This window comes from Pseudorasbora parva, chromosome 3 (assembly GCF_024679245.1).
Source record: "Pseudorasbora parva isolate DD20220531a chromosome 3, ASM2467924v1, whole genome shotgun sequence".
Taxonomy (NCBI): Eukaryota; Metazoa; Chordata; class Actinopteri; order Cypriniformes; family Gobionidae; genus Pseudorasbora; species Pseudorasbora parva.
The window spans coordinates 39,613,719-39,625,183 of NC_090174.1; the positions used below are offsets into that span (position 1 = coordinate 39,613,719).

Here is an 11,465-nt window from a genome sequence, read left to right on the forward strand (position 1 = left end):
TGTAGGTGATCTCAGATTTTACTATCCTTATGGGGACATTTGGTCCCCACAATGTAATATAAACAAGGACACACACACGGTTACAGATGTTTAAGTTAAAGCAAAAGAGTGTTACACAACCACCCTCAGTCTGGCAGTGAAACCCAACTGACATTTCAAATGGATTTAATAGCATACTGCAAAAAAGTACACAACATATCATACATTTTTTTTATGTACAGTAACAGCTCTAATTGAAACAGCAGCTGCATTTTCTTCAAGCATTTTCCTAAGAAAAGGCGTTTATTCCTGCTCAAAGATGGAAATAAGTGTTTGTTTTAGATTAGCCTCTCTCATCTCTCTAGAGCATACATCCTCTGTACAGCACAGTCCACAAAGCACCAGGAATCTCTGTTGCAAAACAGGAAGTGGAAGTGAGTTTTCCGTGGCTCACATTCAGTGTGATGAAAAGCTAATGTGAACATTTCTACTGGGATTGAAAATCCACAACCTATATTTCCCACCAGATCCGATTCAGTTCTTTAATTTTACCAGTGGCAATTGTTTTTTAAAACATTATTTTATGCCTTTTTAATTATATATTTTTATTTTTATAGAAACATAATTGGATAATATCCAAAACCAAGGACGCAAACCGACATAGAAAAGAGCAAAAATATGTCCATCTCAAACTAAACTTACGATTCCTCTAGCTTAAGACAGTTGTCGGCTTGTAAGCTCAACAGCGAGAGCAAAAATGTTGGCAGGAATGCACTCTGACCTGATAAGTGAGATAACAGCATGTCAAGAGAGGCCTGCAAAGGTGAAAGTTTCCACTGTTCAAGAGAATATCCAGACTTCAGCAGGACATGTGGTCTGACAGTGTCAGAGATTCTGCAGCCAATCTAATGACGTGTCTCTGACTCCGGATCATTGTCTAGTCTGTGGTCATAGTTCTAAAGGTCTTCAGCTTAAAATAGTTGATCAAATTTGACCTTTATGACAGAGATAATTTGCAGTCTTAAAATAAAACTATAATAGTTATGATGGTTCACTTTGAGAAAAGTGTTTCGAATCTTTCGAAATAACACATAAAGATCTTTTACTTATATTTACATTTTGTTCAAATCCTCTAAAATCCCCAAAAGGCTAATAGTACATTTATAAAATATTTGTAAAATAGCCAACAAAACCCTTGACCTATAGTTATGCAGTGCGTTCAGTGTCCACGGTACTGAACGTAGAGATGGCTGATCTTGTCTTTCCTGATCGCTCTGTAACTGAAACTGTCTGTCATGCCACAGTGACATGTTTGTAAAGAGATGTGATGTGAATGTAACGCAATAATAGAGAGACATATTTTCATGTCTCTCATATTTGTTCAGAAAGAGCGGCATGTTCAAATACATTTCACAAACCGTTTGTGCATCAGCATAGTGATATGAAAAGCAATATTTGGGCTTCAGACATCATGTGCTAATCACAATACTAGACATTCTTCACAGTGAAGCAATGGAAAAGTTTTCTCTGTCAACGGTGAACTCGCACGAAGCTAAATCATATTTTTAACGATTGCTTTCAATGCACAGGATTCACTTGTGAAGCTCCCTGCATGCTTTCTTTTGAATGGTGGTATTCTTTTGTGGTTTTTGAGAATTTCGTTCTGCACAGCCTGTTCAATTTTACCTGGCAAAATGCCAGATGAGCAGCCAAACAAACACACACACACACACACACACACACACACACACACACAGACACACACACACACACACACACACACACACACACACACACACACACACACACACACACACACACACACACACACACAGTACATTAAGTCCTTCAACCAAGACTCACAAAGGTGACCATTGTTCATGGAAACACTTGTAAATACCTTGTTTCCAAGCACTTCATGCACTGACCAATCAGATTGACATAGGCAACCCCTCGGTTTTTACAATAACAACACACACCTATGCTAGCTCACTCTCAACGTTTACTCTGTCACCCTCCATCGGGCACACTCCCCTCAATCAGGTAGTTTAATGAAACTTGTCCTTTGACCCTTAATATACACAAGGAAACACGAGACCTCTGGCAGGCTTACTCAAGTATGAAGCTCCTTCAATAGGAAAACAGTCCCTCGTGAACCAATGTGAACTCAGTGGGGTCAGCATGAGGGTGTGGAGAACAATAAAGGTTGTGTTAAAGGAACTGATTTCTTTTGTACGGTTTACAACATTTCCTCTCTAAGAACTATGAAGACCATGAGAACAATATGAGGACCGACACTCCATGAATAAGCTTGTTCCTTCATTTTAAAAGCATTACTTCATGCAGCAGTTAAAAAGAAAACTGCAAAAACTACAAATGTGCAATTAGAGGCCTAAACTAGCATGCTAGCTGAGTTAATGAGTAACTGCAGCCTATACCTTGTACTGTAACTTCTGGAATCTGTTCAAATCAGGGAAAAGGGGAAGAGAAACTGGCTTATCAGAGTGCAGACCATATAAGGAGAGAGGTGAAACTATTTATGAAGTGAGGCAAGATTTGTGTTTGGGGCAGAGCTGATGGCAGGACCTTGTGTAACCAATCAGCATGTAGTAAGTGTTGGTTGCTGTCACTGTTGTGTCACCTGGGCTCTGGCCAGACCAATGGCTTTTGGCCTTCATCTAAAGCAAAAATATGTCAATTAAAAATAAGTAAACTGCAATGCATGCATTTTCATTTCAACCATAAATCTGATTTCACCCACACAACTCAAAACGCATTTAGGGAAAAGAGACAGGAAAAGCTTCTTTGGAATGAGGCAATGAGCTAATAAAAAAATGTCGGTTGCATAATGTCCTGTACATCATCAACACTGCAGGTGGTGACATAAGTCACATGGAATATCACATTCGACAAAAACTGCCCTGCCCTTTAAAGATTCACAGGATATTTAGAATCAAAACATCAGAAACTAAATCACCCTAAATCATGAATAACTGAGACTCCTGAGGTGTAAAGCACTTGAAACCAGGGTGCAAATTATTACAGGGTGTTGGGGAGGGAGGGAACAAACAAAAACAATTTTAAGATACAAGTTTCAATATCACTAAAATAAGTCATAATGTTTTCTTAATGGATAGTTCACCCAATAGTTTCTTCTATGTTCCACACAAGAATGATAGCTGTGTTTCTATTACCCTCGAAACAATTTGTGAATTTAAAATACATGAAAACATGTCAAAACATTTTTACAGTCACACGAGGTGGTTTGTCAGGTAATTGAGAGTTCTTTATTAAACTTATAACATTATATAAAATTATATATTATATTATTCTGCTTCAAAGTTGTGTCTGTAACAGTGTTGCACAGAATTTAAAAGATGTGTGTGTGATGATGTCACACATAGGACTACAGTAACTCATGCTCTCATCAAATTATTGCATACACTTTCCCAAAACATTTAGGTTTAATTAAATGACTTTAAATATTGTCTTCAACCTTTATATTTATGTTCATGAAAAAATCACCTCTGGGATGTACAAAGAGTGCCTATTTTATGTTAGTGGCAATTACCTTTGCAGATAAATATAGTAACAATATGCAAATATTTGTAAGAAAAACTATTTTGATAACATCACCTGTTACAGGTTTGAAATATTCTTTAAAAAAAGAGAAATATTATTAATTCGTTTTTCTAACACACCTATCGGGAAAAAAAAACTGATGACGTATTTTCAAGTCTGCAACACCCAAATCCAGTTCTACTGGCCTTAGTTCATACATTCAGATCAAACTCACCTCGTAGACTGACTGTTATTATTGTTTGCTTAGTGCAGTAAGCAGAGTAGCACATGCCTTGGTGTTGTGAAAAAGACAGTTACAATGCAATAAATTTTACAGTGCAACTTTATTTGCCAGATTACATACTGCTTTATATGCTAGATATGTGTGGTACAGAATGACTTAAGCATTTAAATAAACTTTTAAATAAAAGAAAATAAAAACAAAATGTTGAATATTAAATTGTTAAATTCAAAAGCTCCATTTTGTATATATGCTCAAGTTGCAGTATTGAACCAAATATAATTTAAAGAATGAAAGCAAGAGTCATGCAGCCAATAAACAAACTATTTAACATATCAAAGCCAACCAGGAAAGGCCAATTATTAACAGACTGTGGTTTTAGCGTAACTGATGCAAATGTCCTTCAGCTCCTCGACTAATGGATAAGCAGTTCGTGTGTGTAAACAGAGAGCTTTTCATGTTTAGGTTTCATCCTGGATGGGCCTGCTTTGTACTACAATTCATTCATTCTCAACTGTACCTTTTTTCTTCTATGTCTTTCACTCCACCCCTGGTCCCTCCCTCCCTCTCTCTAGACTCCTGGCTCAACCTGCTTATTTGAGCTGGGTTGTGCTCTAAACTAACTCTCTCTCTCTCTCTCTCTCTCTCTCTCTCTCTCTCTCTCTCTCTCTCTCTCTCTCTCTCTCTCTCTCTCTCTCTCTCCGTCTCCCTTCCTTCCTCTCTTCAACACACACCCTCAGTACAAAGGGGAGGGCTTTGCTTCCTTTAATTAATAACCTGTGGAATTCAGAAACTCAAGGCTGTCTGTAGTAAAACACCAGCCACGCAGCGTTTGACTCCTCTTTCTCCCTCGGAAACATTTCAGGCGTTTGTTTTTGAATAGAGTACAAAAAATATGGCTGATCAAATGTCTTCAGATTACTTTAGCTGCCCTCTATGTACGGAGCTCCTGAGGGACCCTGTGGCGATACCGTGTGGTCACAGCTTCTGCATGGACTGTATCAGCGGCTACTGGAATGAGGCTGATTACACTGGCATCTACATTTGTCCCCAGTGTCGGATCACGTTCACCCAGAGACCTGTGCTGAGGCCAAACGCCACTCTCACCAAAGTTGCGGAGAAGATTAAGAAGACCGGCTTAAACTTAACGCCTCCAAGTAATGGAAGCTATGCTGGCCCTGGGGATGTTCCTTGCGACTTCTGCACTGGAAAAAATTTCAAGGCAGTCAAGTCCTGCCTCAACTGTCTAGCTTCTTACTGCGAAAAGCACCTGAAGCCCCACTACGAGTCCGCAACCTTCAAGAGGCACAAGCTGGTGGATGAGCTGGGGAACCTGGACCGTAAGATCTGCCCTCAGCACCAGAAGAGCCTAGAGCTGTTCTGTCGTACGGACCAGATGTGTATTTGCGCCCTCTGTACTGTAAGCGAACACAAGGGTCATGATATAGTCTCAGCTGAAGCAGAAAGGAGTGAAAAACAGGTAAGGAAAATTGACTGCTTGAGTAAACTTAACTGTTGATAGAGTGGTGGTTGGGGGGAGGTGGGGAGGGGGTTACAAGTTGAATTTTTAGGTATATGATTTTATTAATTAACAAGAAATGTTCTTGAGATTGTATAACACAGGTCTTCTTCAAAAAAAGCTGCCAAGAAGTCATGTAGATACACTGTATAACCGGTTCTGTGTTATCGCAAACACGCTGATCCAGATCATTACAAAAAACTGGGAGGAGATGATGATTAAACCGATTGAAAGGTAGTGTAGGTAGTAAAACTTCTATCCAGATAAAGTTTTCCCAATACATCTCCCAAACGAAAGGAGTCACAAAAAGGGTGTGTTCCTCTACAATGGACAACTCAGAGGTTACTTGATTTGAACAGTGTCCTAACCTGGCTGCCTTTCTGAGAAGATCTGATTCAGATTTTTTTATCTGTTTTTTTTTGGAAGAAAAATAATTGTTTTGAGCAACGAGGGATGAAAAAAGGGCAGGTCTGTATTCTTTTGTAGGGAGAGGCAAGGAATGTGAATTCTAGAAAATCAGGCGGGAGCTTACAGACCATCCCAACCTCCCACTACTACGCACTACGGGCGAGATAAAAAACACTGCACTGCCTTTTGTACCTTGACCCAAAGTCATTATAAAAATCAGGAGATGAGTATAGCTGAAAGAAATGTGAACAACCGCCTCTTCAAACTTGAGATTCACAAGAAAACCTGCTCAATGAAAACTGCGTCACTGCATAAAATGATTGTTTGAGGACAGTGAAAACATTTCACCCGAAACTATTTATAGATAATGGCCAGATGTTTACTGTTCCATCTGGAGTGTTGAATGGAAGGAAGACCTTCAAAGCTTTAAGATTTCAAAGCTTTTCCTTCAATTCATTAGTACTGAACGAGCTCGAGACAAGGAGGGATCATAGCAGTTGATGTGTTTTTGTACTGTTTGACTAAACTGTCATGGGTGCTGTAATTATATCTATAGTCTAATACTTATAGGAGGCACTAACTGCATATGGTTTGTTTGTTCTGTTAAACACAGGGAATTCCAGATTTAAGTCCTCATGTCCCATGGCACACACCACACACACATACACACTTTTATTCACCCCCTCCCCAGATTCTCCACATTCCTTCAAGCTTATCTTGAAGAATGGTTCGGTGAGCTTGGCAAGGGGTTGCTCTGAAGCCCCCTCCTCTTTTCCTAAAGAATTGAGCGTGTGCACCTTGAAATGTCTCTCCGGCAAGCAGACCCAGCTAGTTTTACATTCCTGGAGTGATTAGCATTCCCCTCTCTTTTTGAAGATAAAAGCATCCCTGTGAAGCAGGTTCTTCAAATTCTAGAGAAAAGCATAACATACAAATATCATACGTGAAAATCTGTACTGTACATTCACAGAATTGACTCAAAGATGGTGATCAATAACAAAAAAGAGTTTGTTTTGTAATTGAATCTGTCAACAAAGAATAAGTTATGTTTTCTCTTGCTTCATGGAAAGAAACTTCTTGGAGTATCCCAGGCAGAGATCAAACAAAAATGCCAGCAGAGGACCAAAGAACTGGAGGAGCTGAAGACAGCGGTGGATTCTCTCAAAGTAAGTTTCAGGCTTACTTGTAACAGTTCATTATCGCTGCGGCTCATATCGAGGTCACGCCGTAACATAACATTAGACCAAAAGAGAACAACCTAACTGCTTTATCTGGGCAAAGGTGATCTGGCACAAGACTGATCTGTTAAGTCAGTGTGTAACTGTTTCAATCTGGGAAAGCAAACAGTCCTTGTAAGAGGCCATAATTGTTCTTTTGTTCTTCGTGGGGCAATCTAGATGCTCGCTCTCTAGATACATGCTGATACATGGCTATTTTCTTGACTGCAGCAGCAGCTTGTGTAATTTTAACAAGTTGTAAATGTTATCTGGAAGTTGTTCTTGCAAAACCGATGCACTAAAACAGACACTGTTTCCTACTAAAAGAATGGACAATGGACTCTTAAACTTGAGTCTTTTTTTTACCACAGAGCTCTGCACAAAGGGCAATGGCCGAAAGCAAGAAGATGTTTGATGAGATGATCACCTCGATTGAGAGGATGAGGTCAGAGGTCACCAAACTGATCAACATCAATGAGAGGGCTGCCTTCAGTCAGGCGGAAGGACTGATGGAGAGACTGGAGCTGGAGATTGAAGAATTGAAGAAGAAAGAGACTGGGCTTAAACAACTTTACAGCACTGAGGATCACATTCACTTCTTACAGGTAATTAGGGATAGGAGTTTTCAAAATGGGGTCTGGGGATCCAGAGTTTTTTTTCTTTTTTTTTCTAAAAATTATATTTGGATATTTTTGGATAAAAAAATGTTTTTTGTTCTTGTTTAGTAAAAACGGCCACTTATATACTATACATACCCACCATATATACATACCCACCATAGATGCTTTTATATTTTAGGAAATGGGTTCCCCACAAGGGAATCCTGATATTTGACATCAAAAAGTTTTTTTGGCATCACTTCTTATTCACACGAAAGTTTCAAAGACAGTAGATAAACACAATTACTCCACAGTAATCAAGGCTTTCACTACTATACCACACATTGTGATTTCTCTACTTTCAAACAGAATTTCAATTATCTCTGCACCCCAACTGATGACGGCTTCATACCCAGAGTGTCTCTGAATCCGGACTTTTCCTTCAGTGCAGCCAGGAAAGCCGTGGCTGAGATCAAAGAGAAGCTGGAGGAGCTGGGCAGAGACGAACTGCGAAAGATATCAAAATCAGGTCAGAGCACACACTGAACAGTACATCAGACATCAGGCATAGTTGTTGGGTGAAGTTGCCCTTGCTTGCAGAGCTGAACACACTGCCCTCTATTTTGTTTATGAACTTGGAAGGTACGGCTGAACTTGTCTTTAAAGAGACACACTGAGCACTTAAGTTACAGTATATCAACACACATCATTTCTGGGCCAGCTGTCAGGTAGTCTGAAGTCCCAAAATAACCAACAATTAAATAGATCAGTCTTTAACTGTGATAAATCAGGCCTTTTGGAAACAAGTGCACATGACTTTAGCAAGGAAGTCATGTGATTGCATTTAGAGTTTCTCCACTCTGTTCCCAATTCACCGAGCAGAGTTCAAAAGATAAACAAAAGAGCTGTTCAATTATATTATTCGAGTTTGAAACAATAGGATTGAGTGCCTTATTCAGATCTGCTTGCATAAATTTAACATTTCATGTTTAAAATGACTTTATGTATTGTATATCAAGTTTTCCTGCTTTTTATAACAGTGAACGACGTACCAGTGTACACTGTGGAGAATCGCAGCAAGGAGAAAAGTACCAGAGGTAAGACATCAATTAAATACTTACTTGTATATTCATTTACATTAAGCACACATGGCTGGAGCAAATACAGCCTACAAACATGGTAACAAAAATACACGTAAAAAACATGACAAAATACACTAAGGTTCAAAAGGGTTGGTACGATGTATTAATGTTTTTGAAAGAAGTTTTCAGCAGCCATTACTTCAGTGCAACTTCTTTAGTGTTACATGATGCTTATTTGCTTGTCATGAAACATTTACCTTATCCATGTTGAAAAGTTTTGCTGTGTTCATCGTTGTGCTGTTTGTGGAAACCATGATGCTTTTTTCAGTATTCTTTGAGGAATATACATTTAAAAAGAATAGCATTTATTTGTAACTTAAAACTTTTAAACGGTAGTATACATATGGGATATGGCAAATAAAGTGTGTATTTCTTTGTGTTCAGTTAAAGAAGTTCATACAGTGGACAGTGCACCTCCCGCAGAACCCAGGACCAGATCTGAATTTCTGAAATGTAAGTATCTAAAAAAGAAAAATCTTTACATATTCTCAAATACAAATGTTTGTCAGACAACATCTTGTTTTTGTCACTATAAGGGATGCACAATATATTAAAAGTATACTGGACAATCATACATGCTTATTTTCTCTATTTTTATATTGAGATGATCTAACTTGTATTATTTTATAATCACATCACTTAAACTTCATATTTAAAAACACTAATAATTTAATAACATATTTAGCATAACCAAAATGAATATACATTTTTCATAATGCATATTATATTTGGCCGATTTCAAACTTGGCCGATTTTAAGTTTTAGCAGGTCTTTTGGGATGAAATAGTTTAGAATATCCATTCATTTGTTGTCAGCAAGTACATGAACATATTCATCAGCTTATCTGTATTGGCCAGAATTTTAATATAGTTTCTAGTCCCAATTACATTTTTCTGACATTATTACTAATCAAATCAGAAGAGTTAAAATATGTACACATGAAGATATAAAGCTCTGTTAAAAGCAACACATTAAAGCATCTTTTATCTTTCTACACATCTCCAGACTACTGCCAGCTGAGAATAGACCCCCACACGGCGCATAAGGAGCTGTACTTATCTGAAGGAAACAGGAAGGTGATTAGAACCCGAGACCTGCAGCCATACTCAGACAACCAAGATCGCTTCGATAGCTTTGCCCAGGTGCTGTGTCGTGAGGCTCTCTCAGGTGGCCGTTTCTACTGGGAAATCGAGTGGAGTGGAGAATTCTCGATTGGTGTGGCATATCGGGGCATTAGCCGTAAGGGTAAAGGCTCCCTGTGCTTGCTGGGCTACAACGATAAGTCTTGGAGCCTCCTCTGCTCTGACACAGGGTACTCAGCCTGGCATAACAGGGTAGACAAGCCTGTTAGTGGCCCTCATTCTTCAAGAATAGGGGTCTTTCTGGACCACTCTGCAGGGGTGTTGGCCTTCTACAGTATCGGTGAGACTATGACACGTCTCTATCGTTTCGAGACCACATTTACTGAGCCGCTCTATCCTGGATTTGGGGTTGGAACGTCAGTCAAGATCTGTCAATTAAAATAAACACTACATGAGTTGTGCTTTTCATGAAGAATTTTAAGTGAAGGACAGACATTTTTGCTCTTTTTTTTACTGTCTTTTATGTTGAATGCCATTTGTTAGCCATTTAAACAAATCTAACAGGTTCTGAAGGAATTAAGTAACTTTTCAGTAATTATCCTATCTCCAGAATATATAAAGGTATCCTTAATGTAGGCTTAAATAAAGAAAAACTCTAACAAGATGCTAAATTCTTCTTAAGTTAATATTATTTTGTATCCAAAAAGCAAGAGCTATTCTCATTGTCATTGTAAAGCAACATTATACAGAAATTACATCTTTATATTTCAATAAAGTTTTAAAGTTGTTATACTGGTGTCTCATTAATGATGTTAATGTGGTCAATTGTTCTTAGTCACAATCCCAGTCACAATCTCAGTCTTGTGTTTTTGCTGCTGAAACCACCAATTCACCAAATTTCAAACACAAAAAAATTCAATTAATTATTATCTTCTAAGGATAGAAGATCATCTTATTTTAACACAAGACACATTTACAGTATTAAGACACTACATTACCAAAGCTCATCTGATTTTCACATTGTGATCAAGTTTTAGACAATATATATATATATATATATATATATATATATATATATATATATATATATATATATATATATATATATATATATATATATATATATATTTTTTTTTTTTTTTTTTTTTTTTTTTTTTGGAACATACACCATGTAGTTTATGTTAAGCTTTGTACTTACCAGATTTAGATTTCCCTCTTTCTCTTGGGCGAACCTGTTGTTTTTGAAGACAAAAACCTGCTCTGCTGGAAAGTTTCCTTATTTGTACGCATGACCATTGCATGATGGCAGATATCCACAGATGTGCTGTCCTCATGTGGCTATAAGAGGAAATACAATTTTGCCTCACTTTGGCCGATGGAAACTGTCTATGGATGGAAATCACTTTAAGGACATGTTTAGGACATGGAATTGAAGTAAGAAGTAACAAGATCACATGCATGCTACACATGTTGGTTTTCAATAGCCAAAGTGTCAAAAAAAAAGTGTCAATTTGTGTGTGTGTGTGTGTGTGTGTGTGTGTGTGTGTGTGTGTGTGTGTGTGTGTGTGTGTGTGTGTGTGTAAATTCTGTTGTAATTATTAATGAGAATTTTTCATAAATGGCGAAAAAGCTGTCACGTGTTTTAAGTTATGCTGCCTTGTAAAAAATTGCACACGAACGCCCTCCCATTTCAAAATCTGAATGCGATAAGCTCGTA

The 11,465-nt window shown here is 38.0% G+C and overlaps 1 protein-coding gene and 1 long non-coding RNA gene across 2 annotated transcripts; one reads left to right on the forward strand and one right to left on the reverse strand.

The window, feature by feature from the left end:
• Positions 1-4,460: 4,460 nt before the first annotated feature.
• On the forward strand, positions 4,461-10,540 carry ftr82 (finTRIM family, member 82). Its single transcript, XM_067438792.1, has 7 exons — positions 4,461-5,261; positions 6,779-6,874; positions 7,297-7,530; positions 7,894-8,053; positions 8,565-8,621; positions 9,051-9,119; positions 9,672-10,540. The coding sequence occupies exons 1-7, from the start codon at positions 4,677-4,679 to the stop codon at positions 10,190-10,192; spliced, it is 1,722 nt and encodes a 573-aa protein (XP_067294893.1). The 5' UTR covers positions 4,461-4,676; the 3' UTR covers positions 10,193-10,540.
• Positions 5,284-8,072, reverse strand: LOC137071102 (uncharacterized). The gene is made up of 3 exons (XR_010904387.1): positions 7,937-8,072; positions 7,353-7,449; positions 5,284-6,619 (listed from the first exon to the last, which is right to left on the reverse strand). It is a non-coding gene; the product is annotated as an uncharacterized lncRNA (long non-coding RNA).
• Positions 10,541-11,465: the final 925 nt, after the last annotated feature.